This window comes from Sceloporus undulatus, chromosome 4 (genome assembly GCF_019175285.1).
Source record: "Sceloporus undulatus isolate JIND9_A2432 ecotype Alabama chromosome 4, SceUnd_v1.1, whole genome shotgun sequence".
In the NCBI taxonomy this organism is placed as follows: Eukaryota; Metazoa; Chordata; class Lepidosauria; order Squamata; family Phrynosomatidae; genus Sceloporus; species Sceloporus undulatus.
This window is the reverse complement of record NC_056525.1, coordinates 47,163,847-47,184,625: the sequence shown is the minus strand read 5'-3', so window position 1 is coordinate 47,184,625 and position 20,779 is coordinate 47,163,847. Positions and strand designations below refer to the sequence as shown.

Sequence of the window (20,779 nt, the reverse complement as noted above, 5' to 3'; positions counted from 1 at the left end):
CTGGTGGTGCTGGGGGCATTGGTGGACTCTGTGGCAAGGATGGCATGCCAATTGGAGCAGGGGTTCATGATCCGGGTGCTAGGGGTATTGATGGCATGCCGATTGGACCAGGGAGTGATGGACCTGGTGGATTTTATGGCATCGCAGATGGATCCAGTACTGGGGAAGCAGGTGGCCTCTATGGCAGGGTTGACATGCCAGTTGGAGCTGGCAGTGGTGGAGTTGGAGGAGTAGGTAGTCTGTATGGCAAGGATGGTATGTTCAATGGAATTGGTGCTTTTGATGAAGGGGGATCACTAGACAATTTGTATGGTAGAGATGGTAGATTAGGTGGAGCCGGAACAGGTGGATCACTACATGGGCACATGTCAGGCATTCCTGGTGATGATATCATGGCTTATGGTCAATCTTCTGGCCTTCGTGATGCTGGATTGTACACTGGTGACAGAAGAAGACAGCTGTCAGATTTAGATGCCAGTGGACTTATCTCAGCTGATACCTCAAGAAGCAGAGACAGGAAAGGGAGAGGAGGACACCTGCTTGAAGAGGACATGAGAGGTAGCATGTTACCACTTTTTATTTATCTTTAAACAATGTAACATTGAAAATATACACATTTTAAAATGGGCGGTTACATCTCTTTGTGCAGAACCACATTGCCGTTTCACTCAAGGTTTATTTGATGTCCATGCTCAGAAAGGAAGACCAACTGTGTTATCTTGCAGTCTCAATAATGATCAGCTTGAAGGAATCTGGTTTAAAGATGGTTTCAAGGTATATCTTTCCTATGTAGCTTGTGTTAGGCTTGTTCTGAAAACTGCAAACATTACAAGGAGGCCACATGAAATTTTATTTTGAAATCAGATTGAAGTGAAAAGGAAGGAAGAATGCCATATATAAACTATATTAGATTATACATTAAGAGGAAAATGGAATGAAGAATAGCAGATACATAGCAGAGGACTACCAAACTATCCAGAAAGGCCCAGTATATAGCTTGAGGAACATTGTATTATATTGAACCAAATCAACATAGAAATTAAAAGCAGACCAACAAAAGCCCATACCTGATCCAAGTTTCAGGCATTTCAAGTAGCAATGTTCCTCTAAACAGGTGTTACTACTTAACTGCTTGCTACTCTGTTTATTTTTAAATATGTTAGTATCCAAGTCATCTGCTGTGTCTTACTCGCAACCTAATTATCATAATTTATTGGCACTAGGCATTCTGGCGCTATGCTTTTACTACAGGTGAAATTCTTAAGACCTTCAGGGGTAGATAGTCACCTGTGTAAAATGTCTCCCTGGTACCAGGAGTTTACTTACATAATGGAGCTACAATCAACTACCTGTAGTATGAATTTTTGGAACAACCCCAAGATACCAATCAGATGTGCATTTAAGACTTTTTGTAGGAACTAATGAGTGCATCTAACAATGATTTCTCTCTGAGCCTCTCATTCTCTTTGCTCCCCACACTCCAGGAACATTTAAGTTTTAGATATCTGAACAACTGAAGCAGGAGCAGGACTTTCAGAAAAGTCAGGATGTGAAATTAGTACAGGAAAAATTCAGGAAAATATATTTATGTGCAGATTGGAATGCAGTCTGTAACTGTTCAAATGTTGCCTGCACTTTCTAAATACTTCCCTCCCCTACCTTCTTTCTATGTTCCTGCAAGATAACAGGCCTGGATGGAGTCTCAATTAAGAAAGAAGGTTCACTCCACAAACTAATAATAGAAGAAGTACAGGATAATCATGCTGGAAAATACAAATTTGAAGCTGAAGGTGTCCGAACAGAGGCATCAATTTTTGTTGAAGGCAAGTTTATTCAAACCACACTATTGCAAAATCATCATCATCATCATCATCATCAATCTAAAAAGTGATTTTTCCCAATTGGGGGGAAAAAGTGTTTCCCAGCAATTGAGATATGCAATAGGAATAATAAGCCAATTTTGCACAGTTTTTCCTAGTATCTGAATATCCCAAAATATTGCAGAGGAATTATTTTATGGAGAAAAACACATTTTTTAAAAGTAAAAAAAAATCCAACCTATTTTCTACCCAGAAGATATGTTTCTTAAACAGAAAACAGTTTTTTAATGCAAAAAGCTCCCCACATTTTCCCCACAGAATAATTCCTATATAATACTATGGCATGTTTAGCTATAAGAATACTGTGAAGGAATATGTGTTTTCTCCTGCTCTGAAACAGGAGAAAACAACTACCATAGTTATCAGTCCTTGCATATGAGGATGACATATAAGTTAAGGATTTGCATCCCTGTTGCAGGCTATTAAAAATATCATCACTATTAAAAACAGAACAACCACCACATTTTAACATAATTCAGTATACCTTTGTTTCTGTGTCCAGATCCTCCAAATGTTGACTCTGCACTTCTGGAAAAACTGAAAAAGGAACCTATAGTAGTAAAGGCAGGAAAGAATGCTATGGTTAAGATCCCATTTGATGGCCGAAAGCCAATCAGAGCAACTTGGCTGAAAGATGAAGGTGAACTTCTAGATGATGCCAGGATCAGCACTGACTATTCAGACAACTATACCCGGCTCTGCATATCCAGTACCAACAGGAAGGACTGTGGGGATTACAAAGTGAAACTGAAAAATGAGAGCGGAATCATTGAAGCTACTCTCAAGCTGGTAGTGATTGGTGAGAGATCACTAGTATTCAAACAGTTATTTTGATGAAGCACGAAATGGTGAAGCAACATTATGGTGGGTTTTAATACTTGGGCTATTTAATACTCAAATGACTCTAATATCTAATATATGTACTGAAGTACATTTGGAAATGGAAGCTCTTTATTGGCACTTTGTGGGGTGCTGCTAAAAAACAGGAAGCTGCAAAGCAGAACATGCAACACTTTTGACTAATCATTGAAGACCAGCATTAAATAAGGTTGTTCACAATAGACATGGGCAACAATAACATAGAAGCTTTATTTTGGTGCACTAGTATGCTATGCATAAAAAGCTACAAGGAAGATTGCAGGCTATCATTGCTTGTCTTACATCTTTCTTTGGCCCGATTTTTCTGTCCAAAGAATCCTTGCATTGATCTTGCTAGTTCCCTTTAAGAGAAAGAGAGAGAAAGCAGGGGGAAAATTACTGTTAAGAAGCTGCAAAGACTTTTCAATATGATCTTTTTTGCTTATCCTTTCAGATAAACCACAGCCACCAACAGGACCCATAGAAGTTGTGGACAGTTCCACAAGTGGCATAACTATCCAGTGGAAGCCCCCAAAGGATGATGGCGGCAAGCCAATTCAAAGCTATATTATTGAGAGGCAGCAAGTTGGCAGAAAGACCTGGTTGACGTTAGGAGAAATCAATGGAGACAGCACTATTTTTACCACCAACAAAGTGGAACATGACAAAAGTTATTACTTCAGGGTGAGAGCAGTGAATACCGAGGGTATCAGTGAGGTGCTTGAATCTGATGAAGTGATGGCTGCTACCAAAGGTAATAGTGGGGACCTCTCTGCATATTTGTTTGTCAAATAGTCATGAGAACATCTAGCATCCCAACTAGATTAAAATGTAGACCAGGTTCAAGTGGATTTGAACAATTCTGCTTCATAATTACAATATTGTCACTTAGCAGCTATATATCATTTCTTGAGCACTTTCCATGTATTATGTTAAAAATCCTTGTGCAAATCCTCTAAATTAATTCTGTTAATTTCCTTACTATGGATGAGCACATGAACCATGACTTCTGGGCTTTTCCCTCCAGCTAGCAGCCAGCTAAATGTTATCCAAGATAATTTTCACTTCAAATTGAAGTCACCTTCCAGGATTGTTCAACCCTGAAATAGCCCTCAAGTACCTGGTGATGTGAGAAATTCCCCAGCTCAATTCTGAATGGGCTAAGGTTTTTAAAAACCTTTTCATATTAGTGGGTTACCCTCCCCAAATAAAGACAACTGTTCTCCATTTATAAAGGCTCTGTTTACATATCTTGATAATTACTTACTTTTCTAAGTAATCCAGAGTGTAAATGAACTGTATACTGATGCAATGCATTCTTTTCACACCTGACTTTGCAAAGCAAGTAAACAAACTTGAGGGGGAGAACTTATCACTAACCCTCATGGGAATACAGTCAGCCCTCCTTATCCATGGGTATTTTATCCACTGATTCAAGCATCCATGGCTTGAAAATTCTTTAAAAATATACAAATTCCCATAGGCAAATCTTGATTTTACCCTTTTATATAAGGGGCACCATTTTACAATGCCATTTTATTTAATGGGATTTGAGCATCCACTGATTTTGGTAGGTCCAGGAACCAAACCCCAGACAATATCAAGGGCCCACTGCAATTATAAACCGGGAATTATTGTTAAATAACCCCTAACAATCCAGCCTTCAAATGGTAACAACCTAAATTTTAAGTTGGTTTATGAGCCCGGTTTATTCAGACAGTTTAGTGCAGTCTATTTGCTTATTCACTCAAACAAATGGAAGACAAAACAAAAGCAAACAGGGTGCATAAACCAGCACATACATATACTGTTGTTTATTCAGCAAAATTTCTTTGCCTACTGTTATGTGAGAATGCAATGAGTAAGAAACCACACTTTATAGTTCCAGCCATTCTAGCAGCATTCTAGCATATTACTAATGCAGTCTAGAAAATAATGAATTTTAACTTGCTTATTGAAGAATAGAACAAAATTGTGTTCTTCCTAGAATGACCTTTCTTTCTTTCTTTCTTTCTTTTCTTTTCTTTTCTTTCCTAACTGACATTCTGTTTGAAAATATGTTCTGTCTGAGTACATGGAAGTAAAGTTGTCTCTTACAAATTACTCTTATTTTATGAGGTAGCATTTTTTAAAAAATATATATATGACAAGTTCACTTTTTCCTAGTCTTTCCTGGGCCTCCTGCTGCTCCAAAAATTGTCAGTGCCAACAGGGGTGCCATCACACTCTCATGGGCAGCACCACATAAAACCGGAAACTCTAGGATTTTGGGATACACCATTGAGAAAAGCAAGAAAGGCAGCAACACCTGGATACCTGTCTCTGATTTGCCCATAACTGGTAAGAAGTTCATAATTTTTTAGGAGGGGAAGTGGGCTAAAGGGTTTGATAGTAGGAACAAGAACTTGAAAAACTAGTCTGATTAGAATTTCATCCCAATTTTTCTGGATTCTTTTGCTCCTCAGTTCCCCTTGGACTAATTTCTCTTCATGACAAGAAGTGCCTTTAGAGAAATTAGCTAGAAGAACTGTTACTGTATATTGTAGATGTAGCAAACCCCATCATGTTTGGAATGTAATTATTTCACATTGTACTATTCTGTTTTATAGAGAGGAAGTATACGGTGACTGATCTGAAAGAGGGACTGCAGTATGAATTCCGTGTAGCTGCTATTAATAGTGCAGGGACCGGTGAAGTCAGTGCACCTTCGCAAGCTGTTTTTGCTCGAGATCCCATGAGTAAGTGATATAAAGCATTGCACAGAAAATCTATGTGAAGAGCATAGTGAAAATGAGAGAGAGAAATGTATTACAAAAAATATTCTATACTCTTATAAGTTCAATTGATAAGAGCCATTCTTCAAATTCAAATTTAATTTAAATGATAGTACAGTGACATTAAATTATCTGTCTTACTATTGTCAAACTAATCTCTTTCAATGAGGAAAATCAAAATCATATGAATAGTTACTAATTGTACCAAAAGAAATGGCAATGAAAAAATGTGTAAGGGGAAAATATCAGATACAAAGTTAAGATTTGTGATTTGTATATGTTGCTTTATTAAAACTATGTGTGACAATATAATGTATTTCATTAAAAAAATATTTTCTTTGTTGTAGAATGAATAGTGTGGGATTTCCAGTGAATTATGATGAGGAAAATCTGCAGTGGAGCAAAGAATAAGGAATGGTTTTCAGAGGTGTAGGATGAATTAAGAATGGAATTTTCCATTAAATTATAAATGATTAAAACATTTAGTTATTATTAAACGATAAAATAATATACTACAATGAGTAATAAAACAAAGATAAATGATGGAGGCAGAATTTCAATGAAAAATAAATCACTTAAATATAGAAATATCAATTCATCTTCCCTTTTCAGAGCCTCCAGGTCCAGTGAGGGATCTTAAGGTGGTGAATACAGACTACTGCAGTATCTCCTTGTTATGGATACAACCAGAATCAGAAGAAGAAAGTCGTGCCAAAGGCTATATTGTAGAGATGCGACACTCTGACATACTAAAGTGGACCCAGTGTAATGCTCTCCCAATACCAATGACAACATATATAGTTAGAGGACTAAAAGCCAGGGAGATGTACTTCCTACGTGTGAAAGCAGTCAATGATGGAGGGTTTGGTGAACCAGTAGAACTTGACACATGTGTCCAAACTATACCTCCTATTGGTAAGCCAAAATATATAACTGTTGCTTTGACAATTAAAGGTCTACAATGAGAGAGTCTATGTGGTATTCCATACTTGCAACTGCTACTATGAAACTATGGGTATTATACAATTATTGATTCACTGTTACAAGATTTTTAGTATTGGTTACTAAACTGGACAGTTTTCAAAGCAGATTAGACAAATTTATGGACAATAAAATGCTCAGTGGCAACTCGGCATGATGAATTGATGGATGGGTGGATATATATGTGTACAGTCTCCTGTATCAGAGGCAGTATGACTCCAAAGAGGCAGTATGACTCCTGCTGTTAGGAGTGTGCTACTGCATTCATGTCTTATTGTGATCTTCCCATAGGCATCTGGTTCATTATGGGGATAGATCTCGTATGACTAATGTTATTGCTGCTGCTGGTGGTTCTACAGTTGGGAAAGGAGCAATATATATCTATACATACATTTAGTGCTAGCTGGTGCACATATACAACCATGGTATGGCCACTTTTCTAGAGTGGATAGCCAGTGGGAAACCTCAGAATTTTCATAAGCAAAATTAGAATAGAAGACAGAAAGACAAATTCCACTGGAGGAGTAGGTATGACCTACAGTAGAATAAACTTGAACATTTAAAAACTTGAAAGGAAAAAATGGAGGCAGCCTAATGAACACAAGAGACGGATACAATTTTAGGCATAGGGGACATCAAAAGAGAAGCGCACAGTAAGAGGAATGCTGGAAGGTGATTTATAGGAGATGGGTTTGAACAGAGTGGTGGAAGAGAGAAGTAGGTGTCAGAGAGTAGGTATAATTGGGAAAAGAGATAGAGAGCTCTGAAAATAAATAGTGGGACAAGGGTGAGGCAATATGGACTAACACCTGTGGGATTCCAAAGTAAGTGCTTAAAATTTACTGTGTGGTAGTTACTACAATATGAAGAAGTAATTACCTGCAATTTCTATTCATTACTTCTTGGAAAATATTCTGAAATCCATGGATGTGGGTTGTGAATAATGGGTTCATCCAAAATGGTTCAAATCACAGATATGGACCTCTGCTCAAAGATATTGCCAAAAATGGCCACAGGCCATGCTACTGGAAAATTTTGAGGATTGTAGTCCAAAAAAGTAGCACTTCTCACCTCTGTCATTAGATTTTATGTAACCATTATTCTGATCATTTGTTGTTTCATAACCACATTTGGGGAAATGATCAGAACAGCAATTAGAGAGGGCATATGGAAGGCACAAATTGGAAACAATAAGAAGAGCGAGGGAAAAATGGAAGCATTAAGGAATCAGTGAGATTATCAGCACTAAAATTGCTATATATAAGAATCAGAAGGAAATGGATGATGTTACTACATCCAGAACAATATGGCAGGAATTAGAGTGTGATAGATAACAGTTACACAGAACGAGAAACAAAAGGAGAATAGGTGAGACATTTTTAAACAACCCCCATAGCTAAGGTTCTGGACATCATTTCAAGTGGCTTCATCAGATTGTGTAGAAAGATAGAATACTGTTATACTTAATTATTCAGTAAATATGGAAGCACTACTGATTTAACTGTTTCTCTTCATAATAAACTATAACCTATATACAAGAGTTTAGGATAATCAGATTATTTACAGATTATTTATGTGTAAAACCAGGTTCGGGAGTATCTGGAAAATTTACAGCCAGTGTTTTTCTATGTATTCCTTGTATTTGCAAGGTGCTTATAGTTTGTTATGTGATATAAATTTATCTTATACTCTTTCCTTTCCAGTTCATCCCAAGGTTTTAGTAAAGGATACTGTCAAAAGCTTTATGATTGTAAAAGCAGGGGATACCATTCGTGTACGCATTCCTTTTGAAGTAAGTAAGAAACCTATCATGCAGAAAGTCTATGTTGTCTATATTTTCTTAGCTTAGAAAGCGAATCAAGTGCTTTTATTAGCTTTGATATTATTGTACAGATTCTGAGCTTTTAAAATGTCATATTTTTAAGATCTTCAAGGTGAATATAAAGTGAGACAAAAGTGACATTTAAAAAGCTCAGAATCTGTACAATAATATCAAATCTGCAAGATGTATTAACTGTCTAATATAAGTACTTGATTGGCGTTTAGATGACACATATCCCCAATGTGGCTGGAAGCTGCTTTGATACTTGCTAAGGTGGCCTGAAGCTGCTGACAAAAGGAGCAATAAAAAACCACTGGTGGCTCATTTGGAATCATGGTGGCAGTTAGCTTCGGAAGCAGGCTGTCCAGTCGCTGTGGTCCTGGGGGCTGATCACAGCTGGAGAGGTCAGAGGCCACTTCAAGCCACCCATCTGCTTTGCCCCCACAGACAGATGAGTAAGAAAGAGTGTAAAGAAAATCAATTTTGTATGAAAAGGCTATAACCTACATTTGCCAAATACTGCCTTTTAGGTTTGATTTGCAGAAAGAAGATAGTATAGTGGTTTGAGTGTTGGACAAGGCTACTGGAAGACCACTCCTCCCCACCCAATCACTGAAATCTACCTTAGGCAGCTCACAATCTTTCACCCTTAGGGAAATAACTCTTGCCAAGAAAACACTATGATAGAGTCCCAGAAAATTGGAGTTGACTTGAAGAGACATAACAATAATGGGCTTGATTCAGTTCTTGAAACATCTTTGGTCTGGCCCTTGACAAAGCAACTACATTTTAAAAAAATGTATTTTATCTTTTCATAACCATATATTATTTTAATGCCCTGAGTTTCATTCATAAGGAGAAGAAAAATGTTGTAAGAAGCACAGAGATGTGTCTTGCAGTGTAATGTTACAATTTAACGTTTCATTTTATGTGCCTGATAGGTAGAATAATATAAGGACTTGTAAAAATTACTTTTTGAACTATAGCTCTCAGAATCTGGCCTTGCTACAACTGACTGGGGCGTTTTGAGGGTTGTAATCCAACATAGTATATGGTCTGACATAGTGGTTTGAGCAATGAACTATGACTCTGGACACCAGGGTTGAATTCCTTGCTCACCCAGAGCTGACTGGGAAACCCTGCGCATGCCACACATTCTCAGTCCCAGAAAACCCCATAAAAGGTTTTCCTTAGGATTTACCTAAGTCTGAAATAACTTGAAGGCACACAACAACAACAAAAGAGTAAGATTTCAAAGCTCTCAGTAAGCTGTGTTATGTGGTGCTGTGTGTGAGTCTCTATGCACTTAATTTAAAACCCTCACTGTGAGATAGGCACCAAGCTTCAGGAGAAAATTGGTTTACCAGTCAACTTATATTTACAACCTTCAGGCATGGTATGGAAATCAAGTAGCCCCTACAAATTACAGGCTGACCATTCTTGCTGTATGTAAACTATGTCTATGCTAAAAAGAGCATAAGGAGAGTATCTCTTTTCCACTTTCAGGCTTCCCCACCTCCTGAAGTGTATTGGCTGAAGGATGGGCATGTTCTCCCTGCAAAGGCCACAACTGCTACAAGAGAAGGAGTGAGCCAACTTATTATACCAGGAGCTGACTTTTCTGACAGTGGGCATTATTCCATTGTCCTCAGATCTGAACTTGGGAAAAAAGAGACCTTCAGCTTCCTAGTCCAAGTTCTAGGTAAAGATGGGGGGAGATTGCTGGGGTGCATGTACCATCTGTGACTACATCCCTTTACCTTGAAAATTAGTTGAACACCATATTTCTGCTTAAATGACAATCCTTTGCTATTTAAGCAGGCTAGAGTGGTGTCACCCCTGCAGACTTATCTATTGTCCTTGAGAGGATAGCCTGTGATGGATTTAGAGGTCACAAGTCAGCATATTTAGCATTTCCAAAAAAAGGATTATGGAGTACATACCATAGCAGGCATTTTTGTGCAACTGTCAGCAATGGAATAAGACACCAGCCACAAGTTATCACAATCTGTCATCCCCTTAGTTTACAGTTTACAAAAACAGTTGTACCAACTGTCAACAGACATTTCTGCCTGGGAGACAAAGAGGGTGAAAACTGGCTGCTCTCCATATGGAAGATCAAAGCTTATGTTGACTTTAAGATCATTTAAGCTGAATTCTCCTTGTCCCTACCTCTTACAATGTAACAAATTAAAACTAATGATAACATAGTGAAGATATTGAATCTATTTGCATCTTTACTTTCAATATAGACAGCAACTGAGTAATTAAAATAATGTTTGCAGCAGCCTATTACAATCTGAGGCTAGTTGAAAATTTGTTAGCATTTGTTTAGAAAGCTCTTCTTCATTGGGAACAATATGTTAATTTAAGAAACATACAAAGCAAGGGGGTATATAATCCACCAATCCTTCCAACCCTTCTGATCACAAGACATCTTGGTAGAGGTCCCACATGTGTGCATAGCTCTGCATATTTAGCTGTGCATCCTCCCACTGTCTGGCAGCTGTCAAGCTGTCTTTTTCCAGTAGGGAAGACAGGAATGGGGGGGGGGGGAGGTGATTCAGACCATAGAAAAGCAGTTGGTCTCAGATCAGATGTGGGGAAAGAAATGAGAGTGTATTCTGAAACAGTATGCGCTCACTTATTCCTTCCCCCAGGAACTCAAAGCAGCCAAATAGTCATAGTCTAAATTGCCTATGAGCAGTAGTTCCTCCTGGGGCTTGGTGATTTCAAGTTGGGAGCTTCTTGGACAGAATGCAAGGGCAAGAAAATACTCTCTGAGTCCCATCCAAAAAGGGGTTTCTGCACACGTGAGTCAGTAACAGGATGCTACCTGTTAATTCTTTACATCAGATTCACAATAAAGTATTTTGTGTGTTCTCCTGGAGTTACTGTTATGTGAGGAGGAGAATTAAGGAGAGAGAGTCTTCCACTGTGTCCTTCTCACCAGCTTCATCACTTTCAATGAATCAGAGAGTCGATTTTTGTAGTGAGGACAATCTCCTCTACTTGTGGAGGATCCCCTTATTCTCCTCTTCACATAACAGTAACCCCATGAGGTGCGTCCAAAGAAGCCTTTGGTTAGCTTCTGTGTAGATAATATTTTTCTTCAATTAATTTGCAACTTTTGTAATGTATACATTATTGATTTGTCCCATTTCAAATTTGCTCACTATGACTTTGAGTTTTTCTTGTTTTCACTTTGCAGATGTCCCAGAATCCCCAGGCCCTATACAACTTGTTGAGAAAGTCCCTGAGACAGTGACTTTGATATGGGAGCCTTCACCAACTGAAATGAGAGACAGAAATCTAAACTACATGGTCATGAGACGTGATGCCAGCAAAGGGTCATGGCATATGGTGGCTGACCTGATTTACACTAACAAGTGCACTGTTGCAAATTTTATCCCAGGCCGGGAATATTTCTTCAGAGTCCTGGCAAAAAACTATATGGGAATAAGTGAGCCTTCTGAAACTGTGCAGCCCTGGTGTATTCATAAACAAAGGGGTAAATATTATTTAATTGATTAATGTATTATATTTATATCTCACTTTTCCCCCAGTGAGCTCAACCTGACATGGATAGCTCTTCTCACTTTCTTTTCACAACAGTCCTGAGAGTTACTGGTCAACCCAAGGTCACAGAGTGTGCTCAGTAGAGATCAGAATCCTCAGTCTAATCACTATGACACCTTGGTTCTCAGAAAGGCATTGAAAGTAAACTGCCCTTTGTTGACTCTATGTGTATTCAGTGTATCATTAATGTTTGCTTGGTATGTCCTGAAGGATAAGAACATAAGAAGATCAATGGCCCAGTTGGTCTATCAATCTAGTCATTCTGTAACCCCACAAGAAGGGCATGCAACAACACTGCTGCCTTCCCTGCACATGCTCCCCAGCAACTGATACACAGAGGTGCATCCCCTCTGCTACTGGATGGAAAATGTATCCATCATACCTAGTAAACACAAGTAGTCCCATCTTCCTTGAATTTTGTCAAATGTTTCTTTAAAGCCATCCAAATTGGGGGAAATCACCACATTTCATGGAAATAAATCAAATTGTTCCACTGTGTGGTTTGTGTGAAGAACTACTTGTTTTTATTTATACTAAAATCTCCTAGCATCCAGCTCCAGTGGATGGCCAGAGTTTTAGTTATTTTTAAACAGAGGAAGAAAACTTTCTCCCTGTCAGCATCTCCATACAACTACACATTTATATCATGGTTTACCTACTCATCTTTTCGCTGACCTAAGTAGCGCAGATTTTGCAGTGTTTCTGCAAAAGATGGAGTTATTCCAGCTGATCAAATAAGGAGGAATTTAGTTTTAATTCATTTTTTAAAACAATTTCTCCAAATTCACAAACTGCATATTCAGAATGGAAAGGATTTAAGGTTTGAAGCTTACAAATAAAGAACAAAATGAAACTGACAAGATTTTCCTATTCCTACTCAGATAGCATCACAGTGATAATCTAGCCAGTGATAGATGTATCTTTCATAAATTTATCCATGTTCCTTTTAAGGCCATCTAAACTAGTGGCTTTCATCAAGTGTTGTGGCAGTGAACACCATAAACAAATTATGTGCTGGGTACAAATGTACTTTGTTTTATCTGTCCTGGATCTACTGCTCAACTATCTACTGCTTTCATTAGAATGCTCATTATATGAAAGGGAGAAGCTCTTTCATTAGCTGTTTAGGGTGTATATCATCTGAAACATCATAGGCTTAATCATAAAAGGCATGACTGTCCTAATCTGTTTGTTCTTTATTGATTTCAGGCTTTGGTATTGCTGTGAACCTCTTTCCCATAGCTTTTTGATTTAACAAATTGGAATGGTTTAATTATTGAAAATACCAGTTAAGTAGTTGATAGAAATGCTTGAATAATTTGATCTTTCTGAATTTTGATATGAATTACCTGATCCATAACTTTTAGATTAATGAATTAATTGGCACATATGTGTCTTTCTGATTTTATGCTGCTCCAAATACTGTGACACAGTTTTTTTTAATCAAGTTGTTTTAGGAATATATATTTCCTAAAATATATATCTTGAGAAACATTATATCTAGAAATGACTATTTTAAGAGATCATATTTCAGAAATATACATTTAATTGAGAATGTTCATAATTCTTTTTAAAAATCACAGATAAGTGAACAAAACATAATGGAGTTAATACATAACAAATGTAATACAGGTAAGAAATAGTCAGATGTGTCTGTACTTTCTCTTTATGTAATTTGCCTAGTGGAATCATAAACTCTCAAGATGTTGTTGCAGTTCCATCCTACTAAATCAGTATTACCAGTTGCATGTAAGATGAAATGTCAAGTATAGTATGCACCTGGTTTTATTTTTATTCCAAATGCAGGTAAATTTGAAGTTAGGCTTCCAAAATACAAGGGGATCAACCAAAAACAACCTCCAAGATTCCTTGTTCTACTGAAACCTCATGTAGTGACTGTGGGATTTGATTGTCACATGAGTTGTGCTGTGACTGGATGTCCAGCACCTCAGGTAACCTGGTACAAGGATGGCAGGAATATCTCCAAAGATCCAACCTTCTTCAGCAAAAATGACCTTGGGGTGTGTTCGCTTGTGATCCCAGGAGTTGCAGCATCAGATGCTGGCCAGTACATGGTGGTGGCCATCAATGAACTAGGTGAAGCAACCAGCAAAGCAGAACTTACCATAAAAGGTAAGTCAAAGAACTTGGAGGTTTGTCGCATGCAGTATATTAAAATTTAACATCCCTTATTTGCTCCAACTGGTCTCTGAGCTATGTGGTGAATGGTGCTGCAGTGGAAAGGGACTTTATTGGCCTTCATGAGAGGAGACCTGAAGGCTTTGCACTTGGCCCATAGGGTGAAATGAAATCATATGCAGGAGGTGAGAGGGAGGCTATTTAAGGGCATGTTGCCCCCTCATATACCTCTTTTGCCTGATCAAAGACGTATGAAGACTGTCACTTGCATGCAGCATATTATTATTTAACATACTTTACATGCTCCAAAGTACAATCCTTTCTTGAGGTCATTGAAAATCTACCATAAAGCACAAACTATGGCAAAAGCACTGTGGCAAGTGAAATCCTGGCCCAGTATGAGAAGTCTATTCATCTTTAGCAGATATTCCATTCAGAGTACAGGTTGAGTATCCCTTATCCAAAATGCTTGGGACCAGATGTGTTTTTGGATGTTGGATTATTATTATTATTATTATTATTATTATTATTATTATTATTATTACAGATTTTTGAATACCTGTATTTGCACATATGTACATAATGAAATATCTTGGAGATGGGACCCAGATCTAAACACAAAATTAATTTATGTTTCATATATGCTTTATACACATAGCCTGAAGGTAATTTTATACAATATTTTAATGATTTTGTGCATAAAACAAAGTTTGTGTACACTGAACCAACAAAAAGCAGTATCTCAGCCAAACATGTAAAAATTGTGGGTTTTAGACTATTTCAGAATTTGGGATAAAGGAGACTCAATCTGTACTTTTGAGAGATCCATGCAACAGTTATGCTTAACTTATATTCATTCTAATTTAGGTGTGATAGTGGTGGAATGCATCAGATGAGAGTTTCTTCTGAGACTAGAAAATTCAAGTATACCTAAGGCGCTTTACAGACCACCCAGAAAGGGCAGTCTCGCACCACTGCCGGTTGCTCTGTGAGGGAGCCACAGCAGCCAAACCGCGTGGCTCCCTCACGGAGCAAAAAGAAGCCCCAAAATGGCACTTCTTTCCGCGGTGCCATTTTGAACAGACTCGGTCCGTATTAGGGTTAGGGGCGTCTGGAAGGGACGCCCCTTTCTAACCCTAATACGGACCCAGTCTGTACTTTATGCCCGTTTGTAATGGGCCTTAGTTAACAAAATTGGTATGTTACTGGCCATCATTTTTTTAACAGAAAATTTTGTATCAGAGGCAGAAATAATGTGGGTATAACAGAGATAGGTTTGTTCCTACACCACACAAAAGAAGGGCAAATCAACATATTTCAGCAAACCTCCCTACCCCCAAAAGCCTAACACTATGAATATATGAAATTAAACAACCAATTTAGTAAAGAAAAACATTTTAAACCTTCCAGGCTTCCATATTGCAGAAATAATCTAGTTTGACACCACTTTAACTGCCATGGCTTAATGCTATGGAATTCTTGGAATTGTAGTTTTGTGAGACATTTATCCTTCTCTGTCAGAGAGCTCTGGTGTCTCAGCAAACTACAAAGTCCATAGGATTCCATAGGATGCAGCTATGGCAGTTAAAGTGGAGCCAAACCACGTTAATTCTGCAGTGTGGCAACAGCACTAGAAACCAATTGAAAGCTTCTTTGAAAATACAGTATATCGAGGGATGGGTTTTTTCCCCTTTCACCAGCCTCCACTTGTCTTCTGATTTTTACTTTGGTAGCCTTTTAAACATTCTAAATAAATAATAAAATAAACAAATTCTGGGGTTAACCACTGAGGCAGGCATTCCCCATTTCTCTGTGTTTTGCTGTTCTCTCATGCTCAGTTAGGGATTCTGAAGACAGAGGCTGTTTACTTTCTTGTAGGCAATTGTAGGCAATTGTAGGCAATTCTGGTGCAGCTTTCAGCATATATCTCACCTGTGTATGACACAGGCACACTGAATATTCAAAAGTTATTTTAAAAAGCTCTTTTTCATTGAAATCAGTGGGACATTAACTTTGGACAGTACCTTTGGAGTAAATTCTGAAATTCAGTTCTTACATTTTCTGTGCATTCTGTACAGAAAATTCTGAAAAGAGTTCAGAACTAATTTCTTACATTTAACATTGTTACTTTCTAACATAAACAGTAAAGTTTACTCATTATTCCCAAAGAATTGCTTTGAAGAGTGTTTTGTATTTTCATTTTTAAAAAAGTAACTAATGCATTAATAAAAAGCTATTAATATGTTATAAACATAGCACTCTTAAAATAATGAGTGTCATTAATGGGTTTTTTTTAAAGAAAGAATAGCAATGGCCCTTTACAGACCACCCGAAAAGGTCGGTCTGCCGGCGCCTCCGCTTGCTCCATGAGGGAGCCACAGCTTCCATACCGCGGGGCTCCTTTGTGGACCAAAAAGAAGCTGCTAAAAATGGCTTCTTTTTGTGCCGCGGAAATGACGCCACAAGGTGCCAATGGCACATTCGTGGTGTCATTTCCACCATGCGATGGGTGGACACTAGGCATCCACGACGTTGAGATGGCAGCGCCCATGTAGAATGGGCGCTGCCATTTTGTAAGCGCCGAGCACATACTAGGGTTAGGGACATCTGGAAAGGACGCCCCTTTCTAACCCTAGTATGTGCGCAGCACATACTTTCTGCCCGTTCGGAACAGGCCAATGATTTACTTTCAAAAAATACCTTTCCAGACTATTATAAGATCATGTTTGAATAAAGATTCAGGACCAATTACACCTGATGTTAAATAATTGATGTTAAATATCTGTCATGCAGTGTTTTTTAGAAATGCAAATCACATTAGTTATGGTAGGGGGGTCTGATCACTGATGGATTCAGATCATGCATGGAAAGGGAAACTAACCTATCTCTCTTTTTCTTTAACACCACAGTCTTAAAGAAGATACATTTCCTGAAGTTAATATTTCCTAGAATTAAGACCTCTGTCTACCACAACTTCTATCATCCCTGGCCACTTGACTCCACTCCAAAAACACACTGCAGAAATAATGAGACCACTAGCTCCTGGGAATTGTATTTCATTGTGGCCCCATAGCTGTCTGACAGAGAAGGCAAAATGTCTTACAAAACTACAGTTTCAAGAATTCCCCAGTATTGAGCCAGGGCAGTAAAAGTGGTCTCAAACGGGATTATTTCAGCAGTGTGTTTTGGACCATGGTGGCTGGGATTTATAAGAAATAAGTTCAAAAACATCTGCATGTCTACAGACTCCCCACCCCCATACCAGAGCAGTAATGTTTTCTTCGTGGTTTCATTCTGCTTCTGGTGGTGCAGTGGTTAAATGCCAGTACTGCAGCCACTCACTCGCAAGCCACATGGTTGTGAGTTCAATCCCAGTCAGGGTCTCCAGGGTTGACTCAGCCTGGCATCCTTTTGAGGTTGCTAAAATGAGTACCCAGTTTGTTGGCGGCAATTGGCTTACACACTGTAAACCTCTTAGGGGTGCTTGAGCGCATTGATAAGTGGTATAGAAATGTATTTGCTATTGCTATTGCTATTCTCCTCTCCTCTGACTTCTCAAATTATGTAGACTTTCCTTTCTGCTGCTTTTGCTACAATTGATGTGAAGAAGCAAATCACCAATTCATGATATTTACATTAAAAATGGTTTGCCATCACAGACTTAGAATGAGTTGAGTATTTATTATGCTAGGCAATTTATAGACATCATCATCATCCTTAGAAAACAATATTATTTTATTAATACATGTAATCCCTTTTTATGCACATTCTCCTTACTTCCATATAAAACCGTAACATTTTCATTTAACATTTCTCTTTCTGTCTTCTCTCTTTCCTGTGGAAGATCCCATTTTTTACTAGCATGGGCTGCACTGTACCAGCTTTGTCCAGAGTGCGGTGTGATAATGTTTTCTTGTAAAACTATGTGTCACTCTTACTGAAGGATGCGTATTTATCCTTATGTCAACAGCCTGATGGCGCTACCTGGCACAGCAAGTGTGGTTAAAAAAACAGCAGTTCTTTTCTACAATTTTTCATGAGCAGAAACCCCACTGAAAGGATGCATGCAATTCTGCCCAATAGTTTTACAAAGAACAAGATCCAAATATATTTACTATAGTCTTTCATGGAAAGACAACAGAAAAAAAGAAGTTCGCATGAAGGGTCCCAGCAAAGAAAGGTGATCCTGCAACAATAATGGATTATTTATGCATATCAACAGGACTGAAACTGAGATTTATAAAGGAAAAAACCCCCTACAGAAACGTATGTGCCAAAATACTTGGAACTAATCCCCTCAGATGTGGACCATGAGATGTTCTGAATTCATACACAACAGCCAAACTTCAACATGTTGTCTATAGATGTTTTGAGATCAGAGTTTGAACATTCAGAATCCTTCTGTCTGAAAATATCAAAATGTAAAGAAGAGATCTCACTGGTTTCAAATATCAGTTTGGTTGCACCTATTCAATATCAGTAAGGCTGACAAATAATAGAACTGAGGGAATGCCATCCCTATAATATGTGGGGTAGCAAAGACAGATTATTTAATGCAATTAATCTTGATGCACATTGAAAATGTTTTTTTTATTCTGAGCTGATAGCATTTGCTTAATCAACAAGGATAATGTCAAGGATATTTTAGGTGTTTGTTGCAAGTCGTTTGCATCTTCATTGTTTTCCAAATATCCCAATGAAATGGAAGTTTACCACCTCTGTTAATTTTTCACTTCAGCTAATAGTTGGCTAATATTCCTGTTTTAAAGCATTCAGTTGCCTAAAGCAGAATAGCAAAATATGTACAGTAGGGCAGTATGACTATGCACTGTGACTGATACATCATTCTGTCAAATATGATTCCAGAATCTGATGGATTAAAAGCAAAAATACAGTTATATTAAACCTAAACACCATTTTATTCATATGTCTTTAAATAATACTGCCAAATATTTGTCCATGCTCAGCATTAATTGGTGTCCATCTGCTCCTGAATACCTGGCTTGAATACATGATTCTGGTGATTTAGTGTGTTTCATCTGGGATATGGGAATCCATAAAAAAGTCCAATGAAATTGCACTAAATTTAATTCAGCTATCATGACATCAGGCTGCTTGCAAGAGGCTAAGGCTACTCAACAAGTCCCCCTCCCACCCTAAAAAAAGTTTGTTTTAGCCACATTGTGAAATGATACTGTATGGGCCAAAGAAAAATAAAAGCATATTGTTAAACCTAAATAAGAAAGACCCTATTTTTAAATAAACTATCAGTGAAGTCTTGAACATATAAACTTGAGCCCATCCTCTAGTTCATCTTTCCTAGTTCAGGCTGTCATGAGTGACCCTCTTGCAGGAAGTGGTCTTTCTTTCCCAACACAACTACCTGAGAAACCCTTTCAACTGAGGATCTATGTGTCAGTACTTCTTCACTGCCTAACATATGTGTTATGATATTCTTCAGTACATCAAGGTTCCATTCCCTACTTGGCCATGAAACCTACTTGGGCACGTCATAAGCTCTCAACCTCAGAGGAAGGCAATGATAAACCTCCTCTGCAAAAATCTTTGCAAGAAAGCCCCATGATAGGTTTGCCTTGGGGTCATCATAATCCAGACACAACTTGAAAACACAACAGTAACAAGTACGTGTTTATAAATTCTCAAAAGTTACATGGCTAAGAAAATAGGAAGGAAAAGTTTCTCCACCAGAGGGAGTCCTCTTAAGTACAGTGATAAGTAATCAAGAGGCTGGAAGCATTTGTTGCCTTCATGGAAAAAGTGAGTGAGAAAGAAAAGGGATTGTTCTTGCTAGTTGTTGGTTTTTTTTTTTTTTGTTACATTTTGTTTTAAGTGCTTTAAGTGGGTGCATAGACAAATGAAAAATCTCAGCAAACTTACCACAAATAAAAATTGGATGGGTATGGTTTTACCTTTTACCTTTACCTTTTACCTTTATGGCTTTACATGGCCCTAAAATGTTTTTATATGATGCGTAACATTTGGCATGACAAAACTGGCTTCAATAAACTTGGTATGGAAAAAAAATTGTGAAATCATTTTTTAAAGTTTGTAGTTATGGCACCTTTCTTGACTTTAGATTTGGCACATACAGCAAGTGGGCATGGATAAGAATCAAAGGGAGATTTAAGGGAAGCAGAAAGGGCAGGTTTACATATTCTGCTGCTTCATCAGTACCTGTAGTTTTTCATGTTTGGTGTTTTGCCAACGTAATATGTGACATTCTAGCCATTTTGGACAAATAAAATGCCAATGCAAATTGGATGAATCAGATACCAATGTTTCAGAAACAGCTAAATATGTGCTTATTCAAGGTAGTGGGTACAAATGTGCATGATACAAGAAACTACTTGTATCGTGTAAGAGCTGTTTGACAGTGGAAAATGCTGTCTTGAAGAGTGGAGGAGTCTACTTCTTTGGAGATTTTTAAACAGAGGCTGGATGGCCATTTGTCAGAAGCACTTTGATTTTGTGTACCTGCATGGCAGGGAAAAGGACTGAATGGCCCTATGATTCTACTTCTCAGTATGTGTACTTCTATTTGTCATACATATATCTACTGTGCATGTGTAAAACTGTTGGATTTAGTACAGTAAAGGAATACCTCAGTTGATCGAACTTCTGGTAATCTCCACCAGGTTCCTTGGGAGGCAGCTGTTTTTGCCAAAAGTATGACAACTACTTGGGAGATCTACTGCCTTTCCTACAGCAAAAAAAGAAAAAGAATC

At 38.0% G+C, this 20,779-nt stretch overlaps 1 protein-coding gene across 1 annotated transcript in view; it reads left to right on the top strand.

Annotated features, from left to right (window-relative positions):
- Positions 1 to 20,078, top strand: part of IGFN1 (immunoglobulin like and fibronectin type III domain containing 1) — a 58,773-nt gene extending 38,695 nt beyond the window's left edge. The window contains exons 14-26 of the mRNA XM_042464282.1: positions 1 to 558; positions 650 to 774; positions 1,682 to 1,823; positions 2,383 to 2,679; positions 3,193 to 3,492; positions 4,905 to 5,078; positions 5,348 to 5,476; positions 6,125 to 6,427; positions 8,197 to 8,285; positions 9,822 to 10,017; positions 11,527 to 11,826; positions 13,701 to 14,027; positions 17,878 to 20,078. Coding sequence (XP_042320216.1) covers positions 1 to 558; positions 650 to 774; positions 1,682 to 1,823; positions 2,383 to 2,679; positions 3,193 to 3,492; positions 4,905 to 5,078; positions 5,348 to 5,476; positions 6,125 to 6,427; positions 8,197 to 8,285; positions 9,822 to 10,017; positions 11,527 to 11,826; positions 13,701 to 14,027; positions 17,878 to 17,894 — 2,957 coding nt within the window. The 3' untranslated portion in view covers positions 17,895 to 20,078. The remainder of the gene's footprint in view (positions 559 to 649; positions 775 to 1,681; positions 1,824 to 2,382; positions 2,680 to 3,192; positions 3,493 to 4,904; positions 5,079 to 5,347; positions 5,477 to 6,124; positions 6,428 to 8,196; positions 8,286 to 9,821; positions 10,018 to 11,526; positions 11,827 to 13,700; positions 14,028 to 17,877) is intronic.
- The last annotated feature ends 701 nt before the right edge of the window (positions 20,079 to 20,779 follow it).